We start from the raw sequence: 22,990 nt of genomic DNA, 5'->3' as shown, positions 1-22,990 counted from the left end.
TTTGCAGGAGCAAGGGCCAAAATTCCTGTGGCCAGTTCAAACTGTTAGCCACCTTCTCAAATGACACAAAGTATGCATCAACTCTGTTTTCTTCAAACTTTGGCACCAATCGAATGTTCTTGGCCAAATCAAATTCAGAGGGAGCCCTTTCACGATTTCCAACAGTTTGTGCATGAGTCAATTCCATCTCACGCAATTTCAATTGTTGCTCCATTTTCTTCTCTTCAATTTCAAGTTTCTTCATTTCCAGTTCTTTTTGTTCTTTCTCCCTCTCTAATCTCATCTTCTCTTTCTCTATTTCCAATTTTGCAAGCTCAAGCCGTGTCTGATCAGAAATTTGAGCTTGATCTGGAATGTCGATTTCTTCTTTGAGCTCCATGTGACCAGCTACTAAGTCAAGAATTTCTGCCTTCCTTACACCTTGTGGAACATCAACATTCAAATGCTGTGCAATAGCAGTCAAATCACATTTGCGTAACCTTTGCAAATCTTTGAGGGACAAATCTGTCCTCTGAACAAATGCCTGAACATCCATTGTACTGACTGACATTGTCACAATGTAATACACACAATATACAAGTGAACAATCAACTCAGCCGGTATTTTGTCTGTACCAATATTCTAAGTTCCGGAACGTTCCAAATTCTAAGTTTTGGCTTTAAATTCAATTCCCGGACAAGCCCCCAATTTTGTTACGACCAAAATCACTCCGAGAATGATCGCACAAAAGAAACAATCAAGTGATGTTCAGGCGGTTTATTAACAGTGATATTGTGGGTACAGACTGGTAATCGGCGTCACATCAGTACAACAATGATCAATAGAAACAGTTATAAATCGGTAGTGAAATCACTTACTCACTAAATCACGAAATCCCTACAGTTCCCTGGTAGTGTCCAAATACAATGCTTGATGCACAAATGAATGATCCGCGACGCACTGATGAATGATTCCTCCGACGTAAATCCAGAGGCACAGGTTACAATAGTCCGCGTTATAATTCCAGGGTATATGTCCACAATAGATCCACAGTATAATGTTCCCAGCAAAATGTGCAGAATCCAACGACCACGTCCAGTCGATGCGTTGAATGATGATTCACTTTATATTGTCCAGCTAGGAATCCAGCCCGTCACAGCTTTGCCGTAGCAATGTCCGTTGACATTAAAATATGGAGTCCAATGAAGGCACATTAATTCTCTGCAGGCAAAATGTCTCCCAGGCCAAGTATCTCCACAAACATAACAGGTCAGCAGGTAACACAGGACTGACTATAACAAGTCGCTTCAGAGCCAGAAGTGACGTAACTCTCAGAGCAGAGGTGTTGGGTACTCTGCCTACTGCAGAATTTCTCTAGCTTATATACTATCTATTCACCCCTTCTAGCACATTCTATAACTCTCTCCAACCTACTAGCCAGTCCAAGTTCCAGGAAACCTGGATGACTCACTGCCTAACTATGTACAAAACATCATTACCAAAAATAACTACCAATCACATTGGGCTACAGGGACAGTGCCTCACTCAGCCAAACATGTAAGCACTTCCCAGAACTTTCTGGAACGGGTTAAATCAATCTAGATTGAGTGAGCTATAATGTATTTCCTGTTACATGCATGTACTGTATAGCTACATTGTATATCACCTAGAAAATTCTCCTCTGATCTGGTCAGCCTGTATGTACTATATATATACCATATAGAATGTTCTCCATGAATCTGGTCAACCTGTGTACATACACATTAAAACAACCATGCATACAGTACATCATACATGTACATAACTACTAGTGTGTACATTTGTGACACTTTTACCTCCTTATACTACAACTAGTGTAGTGTTCTGTTTGATAATTCTACTTTTTTTAAAAATGGCTCAAGGCCGTGCATGTGGGTCCGATGCAAGTGCATATTATGCAAACTGCATGCTGCTGGCAACTCATCGCTAGAACTCTCATCAGGTCGCCAGATGGAAAATACCAAAAATGTATGCTTTTCCCCATATTAAAGGGTGTGTACAGTTCTGGTTTAGGTGAGGATTTAGCTTTTAACGTTTTGCGAGATATTCAGAAACCACTCTATGTATGAGATGTCAAAGAGCATGCAATTCTAATGGGTACGGGTATCAAAAGTTTATTTGATGAAAACCGGTTTTGAAATGGTTGAGATATCCAAAAACAAGGTGAAACAAAGAGATCCTAATATCAATAAAAGGCGTGGCCTGTCGCCTTTTATTATTAATATCACTTTTTGGTATATTTCAGCCATTTGAAAACCAATTTTCATCAAATACATGTAAATGTTTAATCCTTCTTAAAATTACATGCTCTTTCATATTTCATAAGAGGTTTCTCATTATCTTACTTTAATGTTCAACTCATCTCAACCAGTACTGTACAGACCCAGCCCAGTCCCTTTGATAATTTAGAAAAATTTATGGATGAGTTGCTTTCCTCATCACAAACTGCATGGTACAGAGAGAGGTGAGAATTTTAATTTTTCACATGACGAGATTAGGCCAAGTAAAAAAAGATAGTAGTTTCTCGTCCGGGTTTTTTGAGCAAGGCGATGAGGGAGGTCCTTACTATTTGCTATCTTACTATTTTTTCAGGGATTGTAAAAATGAAAGTAATATGTGTTTCTCGTCCGGTAATTCTGAGAAAGGTAACGAGAGAGGGTTTTATATTTTCTATATCAAATTTATGAAATGAAATATCACTCTGGTAGCTGTGTTATGAGAGACCAGGTCCCAAGTGTATGTCTTGCCTGCACTCTGTGCATTTTCAAACAAATAGATTATGTACCATACTTGAAATGAAACTTCATGCATGCAGAAATACATTTGCTTTTTCTTTCCACTACAGATGTCAAGAGAAAATGACCATCTTAATACTGGTATTTAGCGTTGTAATGGCATTTCTGATACCAGTGTACTTGCAATTCTGATGTATTGTGCTATTAAATGAAACAGGTATAAAACATGTCTTTCAACGAAGAATGTACGACTGAAATTTAATTCCATGATATTCAAAACACTGCTTTATTCATCAATGGTGTTTGTGACTTTTTGTGTCCACACAGCTGGTATGTATCTGCATTTCTTCACAGTACAATTGTAGCACATTCAACTGGAAACTAGCTTGTACAATTGCAGATGGATGTCAAAATGATACTGATATGGCATTATAGCATTAAAAATTTAAAGATGTTTCTTCATGTTCTAAAAAGACATTTGATAATCACTCATCATTTGGATGAGAATGATTGTATACCACACTACAGAATGGGTTGATACGACTCACGGTCGTGTCCGTGAATTTACATCGTAAAGAAAAGTATCCCGCAGAAATACGAGACAAACCAGAATCCGTGGAAAAGTTATTTATTTTGTAGATACACCCATTTGATAATTCTACATTTGCTGGAAAAGTGCATTCATTTTCTCTTCAAAATAGAATAATACATCGCCGTCAGATGCAATGTAGAGTGTACGGGCTCTACACATTCGAATGTGTTCATACATGCGTGCAGACAGCTGACAGACCAGGGGATGGTACCTGTGACCGACCCTGGACAGCTACAGATCCAGCTAGCTAGCTACAGACACGCACACTTTGCCAATACGGTGCGGCACGGCCATTGCACCGGCACCGTACCTTCCGACACTGCACACACATGCACATAGTCACAATAACATGAAAATGTATACAAACTCATACAATCCTCACAAGCATTTGTACAGTACAATTCATCCGCTTGAAATATAAACGGGGAAAAATACGAACAATGCGCGAAATATGCGTGGAATATTGACAACGATTGATCGCAAAAATGTAGCCGCGCTCGCGTTCACGACGTACCGAGTGCGCTGTACATCACAGCTAGCCCAGGCCGGCCCGCCCGCGCCCATCCAACTACAGTTCGACTGCTTTGTGGGTCATTCCTTCTTGCCGAGCTCGCAGTGTGAAATGCATGCGTTATTACATACGCACTACAGAAGCTACAGCTGTACTATACAGCTAAGTAGAGGACGCAAGGCGTAAAATGAGACATCACGATTGGTAGGTGAATTGTCGATTTTTTTTCGGCGGCCGAAAAAATAGTAAATATCAAAAAAGTCGATGCGGCAACTGAAAATCGATGCGGGCGGGGAGCGGACTGGGACGAGAATTATGAATTTCTTGGTATTTTCAGCGCCATTTTGAAAATAGTAAATAGTAAAAAAATCGATGCGGCGGCCAAAATCGATGCGTGCGAGGACGAGAAACTGGTTTCTTTTTTTACTTGGCCTTATCATAAAATGAAATATCAGTTTTACCCGTTTACTATGTTTGATAACCTTTCAAAAAATAATTGGCGTTTAATACTGCCGTTAGCTTTAGTTTTTATTGGCATTGGCCATTCGGCATTGCATTGCTGGTTGAGCGAAATGCGCAAAAATTTCTGCACCCAGAAAATTTCCCCTTTTTTACAGGAGAACAATTGCACAGCACACCGCACATCACCCAAAAGTACGATGATACACATCGATGGTGGACTGTATTGGAAAGGAAGAAGAAGAAGAAAGTAGTGGAGCAAATATCCCTTGGCCTTGCAAGCGTGTTGAATTGCGAGTAATTACTAATACTAAATAGGTCTAGCTAGTGCAAGTGCACGATCTGAAGGAGTCCAACTCCCTCACACATAAAAGTTTACGAGTGGGACTCGTGTAAAACTGATCCAACGACAACACACACACCGTCCGTACGCTTCAGCGATGAAATTTGGCTTGCTGATGCCGTGCATCATTCTGAAACCTTTGGAAACATACTCACCAACTCCAAGGAATCACATTTCCGTTTCAAGGCAAAATATTTTCTCCGGTAACTTTCTTGCATTCTTCTGTCCAAAGCGATATTCCGGCCATTCATTATCAGAATACTCAGGCACTTTCCCCACAAAAATAGACCTCATAGCCGGCCGTCGTCGCTGGGTGGCGCTGTTCGACAACGTACCGCATCGCAAAGAGATTTTCTCCTCCCCACCACTGGGGAAAAACTCTTTGACTAGTATGTATTCACTTTTTTTTTTTCCTTTTTCTTTTTTCTAAATCAAAACATTGTAGACCTCTAAATGAATAACAATAATTTCTAATGAACATTATTTGCCATGAATTAGATTCAACGTGATATAAGAACAATACTGTATCTTTAAAAAAAGATCATGTAAACTAATATGTTAATTTAAAAAAAAGAGAGAATGCTGAAGTAAGCTTAAGATTTTATGCCAAATAGTTATTTTCAAAGCAATGAAATGTGGGCCTAAAAAGTTTGATATTAATTCATACCATATTCAAGTATCACGTCGTTAATTCGTTACCTGTCTAAAGTGCGAGGACTTCAGCTTTGATTTACCTCAAGAGTGCCTAAAATTTCTTTTTCACTTTTTTTTTCTTCTTTCCTCGATTTTTTTTTTTTCATTTCCATGTTCAAAAGTATCTTTTATCTATAATAAACGTTCTTCTCAAGTTGAAATAAGACATTTTTCTTACTGTGGTTCAGATGGATAAACCATCAATCTCTTTAATTTTCAAACATAACATAAGAAGTTTAAATATTTGATTTCAAAGGTTCATTATAAAAAGTTTGAATTCAAAAGTATCATTTTCAAGATCTTTTCGATGTTATACTAAGATCCTCATCAGGTCGACAGAGAGAAATAAATAATTTCAATTAAGCCTCGTTTGTTATGTAAATTAATCATATATTTTGTTATTTTCAGTGGATTTAATCAGATTTTAAAAAGTGTCATGAGGAAGATAGGTTTACTGTATCGATAGCACGATGTGTGTGTATAGCCCCCCCCCCCCCAATAGTCATGACTTGAAGAAAACCCTAGAAAGAGGAGATTGAAGGAGGAAAGTGACAATCAATATAAAGATTTTGAGTCTAAGGAAGGCAATAGCGACAGCCGACTGTCATTATTGTCTTCCTTACTCTTTCCCTATAATGGCTTCCCTCCTTCACTCTCCTCTTTCACAGCCTCTTTTTTCGCCAATAAAACGGGGTCATCCCACTAGACCGACACCCACGAGTCATACAGCCCACGAGTCCGACATTGAAAACAGGTCCATGAGTCATACAGCTCACGAGTCATTATACAGCCCATGAGTTCGACACTAGGCAAATAAAGCCCATGAGTTCGACACTAGGTAAAAACAGCCCACGAGTTCGACAGATACAACACGGCGCGTAATGTGTCGGTCTCGTGGGTCTTGTTGGCTTAGTGTCGAACTCATGGGCTGTATGACTTGTGAACTGATATGACTCGTGGGCTGTATGACTTGTGAGCTGTATGACTTGTGGGCTGTATGACTCGTGGGTGTCGGTCTCGTGACGTGCATCAAATAAAACAAGGGTCCTTTCTAAAACTCTGATTGTGAAGAATTCTATCACAAAACGAGCTGGCCCCATTTTTTATCTTTAAGATTTGAGATATTTGCGATTATTGCTGTCTTTAAGAAAGTAAAGGATATTTGTAACCACAACTTCAGTAATATTCCTTGTGAGGTTACGAGTTATTGAGGCCAGAAAAGTTTTGTTTCGCTCAATGTGCTTACATTTAACTGTTTAAAAATTAATGGTGCTTCATAGTTCATTTTACAATAAAACTCTTCATAATAATACGTACATCTGGTGCCACTCTCCGCGAATATCTCTTCCTATATCACTATGTAAAATTACAAACAGCACAGAACCATTATTACTAACTAAGATTAATTGCCTGTTAGACGAGGTAGTTGATGTCATCATCTTGCAAGTTTTCCATTTGCTTGTACAATAATGTACGTGTTATACACATATTTATAGGCCTAAAAGGAAAAGGGTATTGCGCCCCATTTCATAAAGAGTTGATTTGATAGTAAATCTTGTGGATTGTAGCATGGTGACAACAAGAATCCGGTTTCCTGATTGGCTGTCGCTATGGGAAGTTGCCATTCCAGCAAGAGTTGCTATCCTAACATCTTGTATGAAATGGGACCTTATTTTGGTAAATGGTTTTAGCAGCTACCTAACGGCCGTTCACTATTGATTTATATAGCAATATTGTTTGATGTGCGAAGGTTATAATATGATACACATTACTTTAGTATTCGATCTTTATCTTTCGGAAAGGAAAAAGTAATAGCACTATGGTTGTTGTTTTGTTTTTGTTTTTGTTTTGCTGTTGTTGTTGTTGTTGTTGTTGTTGTTGTTGTTGTTGTTGTTGTTGTTGTTGTTGGTGGTGGTGGTGGTGGTGGTGGTGGTGTGTGTGTGTGTGTGTGTGTGTGTGTGTGTGTGTGTGTGTATGTGCGTGTGTGTGTGAGCGTATTATCAGACTGCATAGATTACGAGCTCTGTGCTGGACTAATGAACAAACTGCACGCATAAAATAAATTGCAAGGCAAAACAACAGAAACAATGAAATATGATAAGGGAAACATGACTGTTTTATAAGAGCATACACGTTCATCTGTAATGTCTATGAATGAAAGTATGCAGCATGTACTGCTACATAGTATCTAGTATGCATATTCCCATCTGCTATTCATTTAATATAATTCAGTGAATAATATCACACTGATAATTAACCTGAAAGCTTTATAGGCCTTTAAAAAATATGTTCATCATGATCAATTATAGCCATAGGGCACGCACTGCTGATAGTAAAAGAAACGAACCAAAGACAACAAAAACAAAACCAAAGCACAAAAAACGTGTAGGTCCTATGTCAGAGAAATACATGATTACCTGAATATAAGAACGACCCAAGTCCAATTTTTGGCCAAATTCAGTTTGATATGGGAAATTGTAGCTTATGCATGGACTCATCTTGTGTAGAAATGATAAAGCCTAATTACCCCCGGAAGCGCCTGAAATGAATGAGTTATATCTTCTATGAATGTAAGAATGAAGGACTTGGGTCATTCTTACATTCATATTACAGCGCCCTCTCTCGTCCTTCTCCCATCTCTATGTCAGAATATCATGCATATGAATCAAAGAACGACCCAAGTTCATATGAATCAAAGAATGACCCAAGTCCATCACACAAAATGGCCTCTCCATGTTAATTGTCATAATAATATGAAGGGTTTGTTTGCAGAAACCGATAAGTCCATTTTTGAAGATTTTAAAGTACGATCTTTGTCATAAAGTACAAAATAATACCTTTTAAATTATATATTGGTCACTACATATAAAGGTATATTTTTGAAGTTATGGTCAAAAGAATCAAAAATTTTCTTATCATTCTCTTTATTTTTCTTGACCTTTAATCGCAAATATCTCCATTTGGCAAATATGGACTTATCGGTTTTTGCAAACAAACTCTTCATATGTTCTAATTTGTTTATACAATGTTGCTTTGCCATCACAGTTAATAGAATATTATTGGACAAATAAAAAAGATATGAATTTTTTATAAGTTTAATCGAAATGGTCTTCCATGGACTTGGGTCGTTCTTATATTCAGATACTCATATATCAATAAGTACGTAGATCCAAACTTCCAACAGTCGAGAAAGATGAGAAAAATATTTTAATATCTGGAACGTTTTGCTTTTTTTTTTAGTTATGATTTTTTTCTTTTTTTGTAATAAATTGTAGCTACTTAGGCCTCATATCATCATTTCAGTGCCATAGGCGTCATTTTTTTATGGACTTTTGATGGACTTGGAACATCGCTTTATAAGAGGCCACTATTATGATTATGATTATGATTATGATTATGATTATTATCATCATCATCATCATTAAACATCATCATCATAGTAATTGGCTTGGTGATAATAGCATTTACCCTGTAGTGCAATTCCCTGGTGCCATAAAGGGTATATTGATTAACGTGCATCATTGTGTTAATCTAAACAGATTGCAAGAAAAAAGAATTCTTTCATTTTTTTTTTCTTTCTCTGTTTCAGTCTGCATGATGTGACCTGTCTCGCAAGTCATTTGAACGATTGGCGGTTTCTTGTATCGCGCCATCTAACGGCGGCAGCTGCCAACGTCCGACACAATGAAACAATGAGATCTCGTCTATGATGATGATGATGATGACGGTGACCGTCCGGTGATGATGATGACGATGAACATTACAGGCCTACCACTGTAACTTCTATTGTTACTTCCACATAATAGTGCATGATAAAAACAACACCTGCTTATCTACAGTGACAGTATTTTATTGCACAATCTATTGTGAGCACTAAGGGTGTGTACAGTTCTGGTCGAGGTGAGGATTTAGCTTTTAACATTTTGCGAGATATTCAGAAACCACTCTATGAGATGTCAAAGAGCATGCAATTCTAAAGAGTATCAATGTTTATTTGATGAAAATCGGTTTTGAAATGGCTGAGATATCCAAAAACAAGGTGAAACAAAGAGATCTTAATAAAGTTGTGGCCTGTCGCCTTTTATTATTATCACTTTTTTTCGATATCTCAGCCATTTCAAAACCAATTTTCATCAAATAAACGTTGAATCCTTCTTAAAATTACATGCTGTTTCTCGTTATCTCACTTACAAATGTTCAAAACATGAATCCCTTACCTCAACCAGAACTGTAAAGCTAGAAAATTGCGTGCTATCCACAAACACTCTGATGATCAGTTTCACACTAGGCAGAAAAATCCACCTGTGGGGAGGAGTCTCTTTTTTTAAGTCTCTTTTTTTTTTCTTTTTTTCTTTAACGGCTATCCTCCGTAGACTTAGGTGAAGCCAGACGTAGTCTCCGCGAAACATATCTCCGGACGACAAGATACAGACTGGTCTTTCGGTCAAGATTTACGCATGATTGTCCGCAGTGAATACAACTTACTTGAATCAACTACTAATAGCTACCATTGCCAAAGAAATCAACTCTCTTAGATATTGCAAGTGAACAACTTTGGTGATCAAAACCACTGTTTTGGTTATAATGATGGTAATTAGCTCTATGATGAAAGTGACAAAGATAATAGAATATAATGACAACAATATTAAATATAACTATTGTAGGAATAATGATGATAATAATTATTATCATGGCTGATATATATCATGTTAATAGATAATTATCATGACGTACTAAATCGAATTTACTTTAGAAAGACTTTAAGAAAGAAAATCTCTATGAAAGTGATGCTTTTGAAAAAAAAAAAAACCCAACATATTTGCCTTACGGTAAGGCCCATTGATATATCCTTGCTTTATACTATATACTAGTAGATCAAAAAAAGATTAGTAGTGACGAAGTACATGTACATGCGTGTATTTTTTGTATTCTTGCTCGTATGCTGAGTGTGCGCTGCGTGTCCGTATAGATGGTCACGTACAAATAAAGAACTCAGCGCGCGCGAATAAATGAAAACAAGAGAAGCCACCCACCTGCAAACCAATACACACACTATATACACATCATACCGTACACATGCAATACGTGCGTGAAGTTGACACGAAACTTGATGTCCGACTAAATTCAATGCAGGAGTGGAGCCGCCGAAGAGAAATTCTGTGATTTTTACATGTGGAAGTAGGTCCTTACCATGGCGACCGGGGAGCAACTGCATCGCATGACAGAAAATGTCTACAGGGTAAGCGTTTTAAACTTGTGTTCAAGTCTGTGCATGATAAACTCGGTCTTCCCCCTTCGAATGCGCTGCTAGCTGCTGTAGTGTATTAGTGGGTGAGGAATGGCCTGCTGCATCGGAAAGGTGTGGCAGGTGTCCCCGACGTGTCCCGCGGGATGCAATGAGAGTGCTGCTTTTTAGGACTGCCTAGCCTGGGCCCTGTCTTATAAAACTTGTGATAGAAATCAATCAGTCACAAATCTCGTGAAAGCTGCTATCAATCGCAACCTGTGATTGATTGATTGCAGTTCTCCGTCTTAATTTTAATCATAACTTTTTTATAAGATGGATTTCCATTCATTATTCAATCGTAAAGTTGTGATTGATTTGAATCAATCACAAGTCTAAAGATGGGGCCCTGGCATGGGCGTGGGCTTTACGGAAAGATCGGTCTGTCGTCGGGGAAATGTTCCGCGGAGACTGAGTCTGGCTTCACGGACCCCCTCCTTACTAAATACGTACTATACTGTATATATAGATCTTTATATACTACGGACGAGAGCGATAACATAAAAAAAATAAAAGACTCCTCCGGATAGACGGATCTTTCTGTCTAGGCGTGGGCTTGCTTGAGTTTACTGAGGTGAGCTGTTGAGCTGTCTCTTGATCATTTCTTCAGCAATGATTTTGAGACTTGGGTCTAAATCTACGGTACATTCTAACTGTGCTAGCTGCGTAAAACTAATATACATGTAGTCGGGTATAGAATACCAATAGTAAATTAAGTGAAGTAGGCCTAGATAAAAAATGGACATATTATTAGAGACACTAAAGTCCAACTCTAAACTAAGAATGTAGAGGCCTATATGGACATATAAAGTATAGTTAAAAGGCTTACCATGTTTACAGACTGCACAGACATAGACGTCGTCAGACAAAGCCAAGTAGGAAGAAGAGAACACCCCAAAATGTTCCTATGCCATGAACGAACAATGGTTCATGCAAACATGAAATGCTGCCAAATAAACACACACATACTGTAGTAAACTAGTATATAAATATGGACTATAATAGTAAATTCAGTTCCCTCACACTCACAAGCTTGTAAATCATTGATTAACCCATTGAGGACGAGTCCCAAGTATACTCGGGCAGGTGTCTATGGGAATGCATGTTGTAGGCTTGTAGCAAAATCAGTTTGTCCTCGACAGGTTAATGATAGTGAGTGATGGGCGAGGCTAGAGAGGATTAGGCACCTCCCCAGCCAGACCTGGAGCAAGGTATTGTTTCTAGGACTACAATAGTACAGTATAAGTAATTTGCTTCCAGAAGCCACAGTGCTAGGATAGGATTTGTTTTTACTCTGGCTTATGAATACATGGTGTAAACAATGAAGTCCCCCCCCCCCCCCCCCTTCTTCTTTGTTAATCTTGTGCTATACATGAGATAATTGAAACCCTGTCAGGACTAGAAATGTTAGAATTTCAAGCTAACCCATTTGTAACTGCACACTATGTCTGTACTCATATCCCATAAAGTATTTGAAATAGATTTGGTAACAATCTTATTTGTGGGTTACAACACAATATGTGCAGCATGTGAAAGGACAATGTTAAATCAATGGTGTATTAAAGTATGATTACTTGATAAAGCATTACTCTATTTGTTTGATAAATTGTTTGCTCCTTTATATAATATATAAAGTAGACTTTGTATCAAACATTCAGCCATCTCTCTTTATTTTATAACTTCTTGACAAAACTGGACAAAAACCCATCGATCAATTTGTTTGTCATGCAATATTGTTTCACAACTGTAAAGTATGCCTTTATTTGTGCAACTGATGTTTTGACATGTACTGATGTAGTTGACCAATGAAACATGAATATGTGGCATAAAGTTCTGTACTGTGTACTACAAGAACTATTAAAAGCCAGCCCTAAAGAAAACTCTGCAGATGTGCACATATGTGGTAACATTGTACCTCTCTGAAAACAAACAGAGAAACAGATAGAAAAGGAGGAAAAGCATGATAAACAATTAGAAATAACAACATACATGTAAGAGCAGAGATGAGACCTCACAAAGCAAGGCATTGCAAGTCTTTACCCAGGTAATACAGATGTAGTTTTGACAAAACTTCTGTCTTTCCTTCATTAATATCATGATGTCATTTATCTATAACGTGCCATGGATGCAAAATTAATACTAGTCATATTAGTCCTTAATGTAAGAGAGAAATTGGTGTTAAATCGTGATTCCAGCAGATCATACATTTGTTTTCTTTCTTCCTGCAGCACACAATAGAAGGTTTCAACCCAGAAGTCAGGAATCTGGTCACACTTGGCAGAGCCTATGAGAAGGCCCTCCAGAGTAAGTCTCTCCTTTCTCTAACCTAATAACTGAATTATTCTATTTTTCCAACATTGCAATATTTTGTCTTTATCATATCATGATTTATGAAGCTTTATCATTGAAGTGGGAGGAAGTGTGTCCCCCTTCAAAAACTATTCAAGCTGGTTGAATTATATTTCTTGCATCTCAAGCACTGAATGACTCAATGAAATTTGAACATTAACTATAAAAAAAACACTATATCTCAGAAGTTTATAGTGGGCATACACTTCCAAATTAGATGAATAACAAAAGTTCACAGCAAATTCCTATTTACAACCCCAAAGTGCTCCGCAATGAGGAAGGAAATTATTGAAACTGTAAGCAGCTGATGGAGAAATCTTAGGCCATGGGCAAATGTCTTTGCACATTGCATTTAAAGTCTTTTACCCTGCTACCCCCTTTCAGGTATGATTGCATGGCCACCATTCACTTTTGTGTGTGTACAATTTGTAACTATACATGTGTGTGTGCGCATGGGTGGCGTGTGGTGCCAAAAGAAGAAAGAAAAATATGTTTCTTTGCCTGAAACATATACCATGCTGGAAGTTTGTCTCCATTCAAATGATCAGTTTCTCTAAACCTAAAGATACAGAAGAGAAGAGTGACATTTACGGAGTTTAGTTACTGAACAAGATGTTGATGTTGCAAGAAGCGTCTAGAAGTTGTTAAAAGGGTAAGCTAGTATTGTATGCGACACCTTTATTCTCATCACCTTGCATTTATTTCTCTGGTCCTGGGAGGGAGATACGAGTAAAGCGTGAAATTGATGAGCAGGGAAAGGAATTTTATCAAACCCTGTCAATATTGTGTTGTATTGGAAGGTAAATTCATTGCATCATTAAGGACAGTTAATTTCACTCATAAATGTTTTATAAATGTTCAACAGGTTGAAAATTATGCTAACTACACAGATATGTATATACTGTATTGTCAAAAAAGAAATAAAAATCATGTACATCATGGGGAGGGGGATGGGATATCATAAAAGTGCAATTTATTTAGTTTCTCTACATATCCAGCAGCCTATTGCACCTCAGCCTTTGACTCTAGACCATACAACATGTACAATGTACAGTATTTACAGCTTTGTAATGAGACAATGCTATTTTTACAATAGCTTTTCATGCAACGATACCTTGGATACAGTAATGAAAATATATGAAAGTGTTCTTTATATTAAAAAAGTTGACAGTAGAAGGTACTTGTACCCAGGTATGTACATATCGTAACACATTTCTAAAGTATTCATGATTGACTGCAAATGTTTTCAGACATACGGAAAGTATTGGGGGGGGGGGGGCTTACTCGGGGGGGGGGGGGGGGGGGGGGGGTACTGTGGAGTAGTAATGGGTGTGTAGTGAAATTAGACAGGATAATGTGGTTGAAGGGTTTTGGACCTGAAGATGAACTTTCCAATTCCACATCCTCGGGGAGAGAGAGAGAGAGGCTAGAGGGAGAGAGGGAGGGAGAGAGAGGACCCTGTATCCTGGCTGGTGGCAGGCTGACTCATGACGGCCCAAATTCTGCCAAACAAATGTGCCGACAGATTATAGTCAGGTTTTGAGCAGAGGAGAGACGTGGGAGTGAGCATTGAATGCTTCTTACTGTACTCACCTGCACTACTACAACGTACTCCATGAGTGCTGTTAACATCTAGCATACATTGATACATTATAGCATACATTGTACATTGTGTACAAGTGTACATTAATCAGAATACAGCTTCCATACATTCAGAATACATGTACATCATTTGTGCATCCTGCACACATTATACATCCAGGTAATTGTACACTGCACAGTACCTGATCCTATCAGGAATTAATTAGACATGCAGATTAAGGTTGCCCCTGGAAACAAAATTATTACATGGATTCTCCCCATTTGACCTTGGTGATCCATATATAGTACATTGTATAAACGATCTCTGAAATCCAAATCAATTAATGCCTATGGGCATTTCCACGGTAACTCACGTTACATTTTGAACTCAAAATTAGGTCGTTGAGATCAATATCCTTAAAACCTAATTAGTGATATGAGTTACTATATGTGAATGAGTATCATGCACCTCCATCCTACCTCACAGCAACATTACATCCACAGACTCTTATGAGAACTATGAGAAAAAACACTACAAATGTCGGTAACTCACGTTACATAATTTGGACATGCAAAAATTTGGCATGTCTTATATTCAAAAGTTTCCTCAAACAAGAAACAGAGAGACTTTAAAGTCTATTGTGTCAAAGTCATGGACTAACAACATACATCACAGAGTATGGTAAAAATTCAAATTGTCTTACATTCTCCAGGTATCGTCATGTGAAGCGGTAACTCACGTTACGGTAACTCACGTTACAGTTTGTCCACATGATCACAAGACGATTTTTTGTCTTAATAATCCAAAGAAAACTTACCAAGACAACTTTTTTTCACAAACAAACTCCATGAATAAAGAATCTAAATTGATTTGAACATTGATCTGACAGTAATTAATCCCATTCTATCCATGAGATTACCAAAAGGCAGGAAACTTTACATTTAGAATACCAACTTGAAGATAAATTTCATTTTTCATTGAGTCATTTTCCAAGCTTTCATTTGTACTGAGACAAAAATTGTATTCAACAAAATGATATGAAACAGAGTCTATTTCATTAAATTACACTCTTTTCCAGTTAACAAATGCATCAGAAATTGAGGATTTAATTGAGAATTTGATTTGATTGTTTTTTCATTTTACTGGATTTAAATGGATTTCAGGCTATCTAGATAAAACAAGTCATCCATAAACTATTCCATTTAATACACTGAGTCACGAGACTAGAGACCTGTACATGTAGTCTGTGGAGAGTTTAAAGGTTCAGAAATGAATATTTCAATAAATCTTTTAACTTTTAAACAATATATATTATATTTTATATTCCAATTATTTGATAATTGTTTGAATTACTCGATAATCAATTGTTTGTATGTTTGATTTGTTTACAAATTCTTATACTAAACTGGTACAGAAATTAGACTTGAATTACAGAAACTGCAGATAAATTTTAGTTATCTGCTACCAGTATTGATCAGTTTAATAAAACATGTTCATAAATGTTTAAGCCTTAAAAAACAATGGCTGTGGTCTATGAAATGTCAAGTATCCATAATTTAAATTGTACATACATGTAAAAAGTATACCAGTTTTTTCTAGAGTAATCAAGCAGACTGAAGCAGTAAATCCCAATGAAAAACATGAATAGTTAATATTTTGTGATCAGGAGGCTAACTATTAATATCACAAAATGTTGATAGTTTGCTTTAAGGTACATGACTGTCCAGCTCTTAAAGAAAATGTCTGATAATGAGGTTCACATTCAACAAGTTTTTGGTAATAGATCAGCATGTAAAGTAAATTATAGTAAACATGGAAAAGTTTCATTGTAGGATTTTGCAACAATATAGCTAAAACCTCTGATTAGAATAGTATAAAACACATAAGCGTGTCAAATTCACAATGTTCAGTTCTCAAAAATCTCAGAAAAAACAGCAGGAAGCGAGCTCCAATCTTAAAATTCTGTTCATTCATGTACAGTGTAAATGTTTCAGCCTCATAAACAATGGCTTTGGTCTATACAGGTAGGTATAAACTATGAAATGTCAAATAGTAATCACTTGAATTACAAAAACAAGAACTTTTCAAGAGTAATCATGCAGTGATTATCCCAATCAGGAGGCTATTAATAGTTATCACAAAATTTTGAAAATTTGCTGGAACAAGGTCCATGCAGCTTTAGAAGAAATGTCTTTTAACAACTTTTGTAACAGATCAGTATACATGCACTGTAATATTAAATAGTAAATGTGGAACAGTTTCTTTCAGAAGTTAACATGTGATGAACATGTGTAATTGATACATTGTACATGTAGACCAGTTGGTTTGGTGATAGAGAGAGACCAAGAGAATAAAAATCTACTGGAAATAGAATCTTCATACAAGAGTTCAGTAATCATGTACTCATTGGTTACTTACAATCACAACCTTCATATCATTTCTTGGTATTAAAGAAAAATCATGTTGGTAACTCACGTTACATTGTGGTAACTCACGTTACATGGTAACTCACGTTACAATTTTAAGACCTCTGTTATGAGAATTTGAAGCAAAGACTATATAAAGTCCCATCATATTTCTTGGATGTGTGCTGCATAGTTATTTGATAATCCAAAATGCCATGTCTCAGTTGGGCATAGTAAAATTGCTAGGTTAAAAAGTTCATGTTTCGGTAACTCACGTTACAGCAGCTTCTCGAGCTATGTAAGAGCACGCTGCTGTCCGAAGTACATATCTTATATCGAGGTCTCCACTTTATTTACTGCTAGATCAACATATTTTTGATTTGTAAAACCAAACAAAGTTTGATTTGAGCCTCAAATATAAAAAATTATCACAAAGAGCAACAGAAATGCATTCTTAGGAATTTTTAGGTCAAAAAATGCTTTCTGGTTTCAAAAGGTATAAAAATGCACAAAAGGGAACTTTTCCTAAAGGTAAAGTTGGTTTCACACACTTCAAACTATGGCTAACAAAGTAAGATTATCAGTTGTCCTGAAATATGCGGGTAAAATTTTGGTGGTCATGTCGCACAACTCACGGAAATGCCCCTATAGTCATTGAGCACTGTGTTTTACGTAGCCTGTACCTTTATGCAGTGTATAGTGTGCTTTAATGAGAAAGATTATGTAACATCTGCACTAGACAATTTCCCAGAGCTGATTGAAGGATTGCAGTCCAGCTGCAAAATTAGGACATAGTATTTCGTTTAAGTGTTATAGTTATGTGCATACAATATGTATTCATTTTTTTAATTAATTATTTTTCTTTTTTCGTGAGTATACTTTAGCTAGAATGTAATTTCAGCTACAAAATTATCATTGTAGATGGACACCACTGGAAAAGATCATATGAATCAAAACACAACTGGTCAACTGTGCAAAAAGACTTGGTCTTTGTGCTTTGTGCTGTGACTGAAGTCCCCATTATCTGGGATGAACACAGCATGTTTCTACATGTAGGTGGTTAACTTGTGCTCTGTTTTGAGGGACTCTTAACAGGTATCAGTAGATGAAAAAATCATGGTGGTCAAATGTAGTTGAATATCACATTCTGTAGTCCATGCTGATTGATGCAAATGAATTCAGTCTCTCAGCTAAACACAGTATGCTGCATGCACCTTTCTTTATGTCCCTTTTGATTCATTTTGAATTACATGGTCACAAGCAGAAGTTTCTGTAATTTTTTATTTTATTTTGATTTTTTATGTTATACCGTGTTTACATGATCAGAATTGACAAGGAATTTGTGCCATGGAGGATGTGCTCCCACTCCCCATAAAAAACAGACAAACTTGTAATTTGATGTAAACAAACAATGCAGGGCTCTTTTTTTTCTCATGAAAAATGGGATCATTTTGAAGACAATGTGTGGGACCTTTAAAGCAAGTTGTAGAACCAGCTCAGAAGATTGTTGTTGACATAAAAAAGTAAACATACAGGTTTGTACTGCGTGTAGAATACACCTGATTTTGTGTGCCCAAAAAGCAATCAGTGTAGGAATACTAGTACTCCATATTGAGTGGAATTAGCAAACACTGTGAAGTAATTACTGTTGACTTTGAAATCAATGGTACTCTTGATCTAAAGTTTTGCAAATTTAGTCAATATATAAAAAGCTCTTTAATTTATCCAAGTGATTGGAATACAGCACTGTAAGGCCTTTTTTCAGTGATTAATGACAAATGAACTGCACTTTTAAATTTAAATCAATGATCTGAATCCCTGTTGAGTATGTCAGACAAAGGCAGTCAAGGTTTGTACCATCTATGTTTGTGCAGAAAATCTTTCAACTTCTCTGCTGTGGACAAAGTAATATACTGTAAAAGTGGATATTTTCACGCGACTAATTTTTCGCGCTTGGCCGGGTTAGAAGAGTTTCGTGTGTTTTTAATTCCGCGGAATCAAGACATCAACTACTGGAACATACAGCACACAAAAATATTTGCGTGCTTTTATTTTCGCGCTAGCTTCTGGTTGCGTGAAATGCCCAAAAATTTCAACACCGTGAAATGCCCAAAAATTTCAACACCGTGAAAATTTCCACTTTTACAAATTGATACAGAGCTTAAAGTGTACACAAGATCTGCAATGTATTAATAATCAATGTTATTCTAAAACGGGTAATGTCTACGTTCAATTCATCAAATACAAGTGACTGGTACAATGTACTGTAGTGTTTGTTATAGGTGGTAAATTTCTGACAAGCTACATTGTACAACGGAAGTATTTGTGTGGATGTTTCTTAAAACTTGTAAAGTAGAAAAAAAAGGCGGAATGTTTTCTTGTAAAATGAAATAGAAAGGATACAATGATTGGTAAAGTCTATACTTTGTACTGTATACAATGCAGAATGTTAACAAAGTGATGTATAAAAAGAAAAGACAAGAACAGAAAGACCTCACACCGGACCAGGATATAGCGATTAGGGCATCAGTGGTGCGTGTACTCATTTTCAATGAATAATTCAGTGGTTAATGTTTCCCTTGTGACTGCTGCAGGAATCACATCAGGGAGATGAGCACAACGGGCTGATGTTGTTAGTACATGTATCCATTTCCCATCTTAGACACCTGTCTGAGTATACTCGAGACTAGCCTTCAACGGATTAAGGTGCACTTTAAGACAGATCAACAGTCTTAGACCCGGTTTACAGTGCGAGGCTCGGCCGCGGCTCAGCCGCGGCCGAGCCCGCCTTCATTTCAGTGTAAATGCGCAAAAGGCCAAATGCGGGGCCAAAATTGGCCGCGCTCCAGAGGTGGTCTCGGCCACGGCTCGGCCGTGGCCGAGCCTGGCCTTTTCTCAGTGTAAACGCAAACTGGGCCAAATGCCCGGCCAATTTTAGTTTGGCTTCCAAACCCTCTGCCCGTACTATTTCGTTATTCAGGATATTAACCCCCTCAACGTCGAAAACTAGTATAGTTTAAGGTGGTTTTGTCCTGCAAAGGATTTTTCCTTCGGTAAAGGCCTTTGGGCCGAACGGCGACTTTGTCGCCACGGAATCCAGTTGGCAAAGGGTCTGAAAACCAGACTATACCAAATTGCGTTTGTTTACAAGCAGAGCGCCACTATGACAAAATATTGAAAGGTTTGAATTAAAAGCGCAGCCGAGCCCGGCAGTGTAAACGGACAAAATTGCGGGGCTGCCCCGCAATTGAGGCTGGGCTCGGCTGCGGCTCGGCCCAGCCCCGCACTGTAAACGGGGTCTTATACAGTACTGTAGTACACTGTGCATCTCCGCAACTTTGCATCCAAACCACAAAATGTAGATTGACAAGTTTACATTCCAACTCACTTCTGCTGGAACATTGTAAGATACACAGTGTGTGCCTGCTTAAAGCTACACTGTACCAGTGATTAAACAAAAACATTTGATGCATACCATGTACAGTTCAGTTGCCTCACAATACATCCTACCATAAAATATGAAAGATTTCACATTAAAGCCTCAAATACATGGATTGTATCTATATCACTAATTTTCTCAATAATTCATAATTGTAGTATGATTTATTGTAGAAACTATTCTAATAAAACTGTTGTTCACATTTTGTGTAATTAACAGTAATTACGATGGTTTATGTTTTTACATTGGGTGTTTCTATCCATACATGTACACAATGTACATATACATTTGTAACTCACATGGATTATAGAACTATTTTGAAGCACTGAAGCTGTTAATTTTTTTTTTTTAAATCTGCAAATGGTACGATAAGTACAATGTACACGTAATGGCTTTAAAATTCACCTGCATATATGTAATCATAACTCAGTACTTGATGTCTGACATGCTCAAATTTTAGGAAAGATTAAGTGTTCAATGGATAAAAAGAGAGCCCCTTTGTCCCAAATCACTACAATACTGTAAAACCAGAATTGTTTGTGTGCATTTAAATTGTGCAAATTTTGCAAGAGCCAAGAAGCACAGAATTAAGATGCGTGTGAAAATTCTTATCTACATTGAATGCCAGTGGCTATTTGCAAAAAATTTGTGACGCGAAGGAGTCCGTCGTCTCCAAGTTGTGAAAATTTCGTATAGTGAAAATACACGTACAACTTATATCTTGCTTAAGGCCTACACTACAGTATTGCAGATTGGATTTAATGTGAACCTCCTCTGCAGTCAAATCAATGTGGCTGTGTATCAGGCACTGCTCACTATTCATTGTTCTGTTACTAATGTGAGCCTGGCTGCTGTCATGAATGGGCTTTCTGTACATGTAAAAGCCATACTTGTAAATGACGTTCACTAGATATTGATTAACATGATGTTATCTGTGCCACTTAAGTCTCCTTTGGCAAAAGAATTGAAGGATGCTTCCTACATTTGTGATATTATGTGCAGTGATTTGTTGCATGAAACCTGCTACAATGTAGTTTCCATTTCTGCTTCTTTTTTGTTTATGTCGTTCTACTACTGTACTAATGTTTCTTCTATAACTAATGCAACTAGTGTAACTACTTCTACTGCTACTTTTACTAGAGCTATAATGACTGCTAATTAACTATTAAAGTATACTTGCACCGGTACTAATGCTGCACAGACATGCTCCTTCCTATCACCACCACCACCACCAATACCACTCACTATATCCATACATCAGCCAATTCTGTGTCTACTCTTACCACCTGTACTACAGCTGTAGCAGTCATACACTGTACACATTACTTCTACTACAGATAGCCTTTTCGTATGTTTTCTGCCATGGATATCTTCTTTCCTTTTATATCATATTTGTTTGCCATCTCTAGCCACAAGCATCTTTACTGTTGATTTCCCCATTGTCCATTTCTTTCATCAATCCATTATTTACACAAATTATGCTCTTTCTTTAGTCAGGATTTGTGGTCATCACCATTGCCATTAATCATCATCATCACCACTGTCATAATTATCATCATAGTCATCATGGGTATCATTATATTGCAATAATATGATCAATGCATAATACAGTGAAATAAATTGGCTTATTCTAATTTACACAAACAAACAAACAAACACACAAACAAACAAACAATCAAACAAACAAACAAAAAGCTGGACATCCCTAAATGTGACTTTTGTATGTTGTTGAGAGAGATCCATTTTTATTTATTTTTATTGTTATTGTTATTATTATTGTTATTGTTATTATTATTGTTGTTATTATTGTTATTTATTTTTCTATTTATTTATTTATTTTTTATCATTATTATTGTTATTGTTATTATTATATATATTTTTTTAATGAAGATAAAAAAAAGCTTGTCAAGGGCACAAACACGAGAAAGACCTCAAAAGAGGCGTGGCTGTCACACCTGGTGCATGAGACTTGGCATTATCTAGGCCTCATACTATGGGCAAGTCCAAGATAACACGCGCGTTACGTATGGGACATTCAGAGACTTTTATGACCTGAAAAATAGTGTTAATGGCTTTTGACCATATTAAACTTTATCATGGTGATTGATATCTAGGAGAAGTATGATCATGCAAAAAATGGAGAAAAATGACCTTCACATTTATATTCTAGAAGAGAAAATATGTGCCGTTACGTATGGGACCAGAAAATTTTTGTTTTTTTGAACATTTTTTTCAACCTCAAAACTCTCTGAAAGTATTTCATTCTACAACTTGTAACTCACTGTGATGAAAGTCACAACACTCAAGATTATCACAGGTAAGTTTCGTGTCATTAGGTAAAAAGTTCTAATTACAGGTTCTAATTAAAGACAGACATGACGTGTTACGTATGGGACAGTTACGTATGGGACAGTTTGTCCCCCATTCATTTAGTGTGTGAAGAACCATGTTTATGGGTATTTTGCATAATTATTGAAGTAAAATCAGTTGAAACTACTCAAATACTGATCCAGATTGTCAAGGAAACAATATTTCCCAAATATTCACCATCCTAATCATATTCAATCATATTTTTATATT

General features: G+C 36.9%; 1 protein-coding gene across 1 annotated transcript in view; it reads left to right on the top strand.

Moving 5' to 3' along the window:
* The first annotated feature begins 10,426 nt into the window (after positions 1-10,426).
* LOC139727725 (BAR/IMD domain-containing adapter protein 2-like) overlaps positions 10,427-22,990 on the top strand; it is a 97,928-nt gene continuing 85,364 nt past the window's right edge. Inside the window, exons 1-2 of the mRNA XM_071638703.1 lie at positions 10,427-10,590; positions 12,864-12,939. Coding sequence (XP_071494804.1) covers positions 10,543-10,590; positions 12,864-12,939 — 124 coding nt within the window. The 5' untranslated portion in view covers positions 10,427-10,542. The remainder of the gene's footprint in view (positions 10,591-12,863; positions 12,940-22,990) is intronic.

This window comes from Diadema antillarum, unplaced genomic scaffold (assembly GCF_040938485.1).
Source record: "Diadema antillarum isolate AM-2024a unplaced genomic scaffold, OU_Dant_1.0 seq00000146_RagTag, whole genome shotgun sequence".
NCBI lineage: Eukaryota > Metazoa > Echinodermata > Echinoidea > Diadematoida > Diadematidae > Diadema > Diadema antillarum.
The sequence above is the reverse complement of the archived record's forward strand: the minus strand, read 5'-3'. Positions and strand labels throughout refer to the sequence as shown.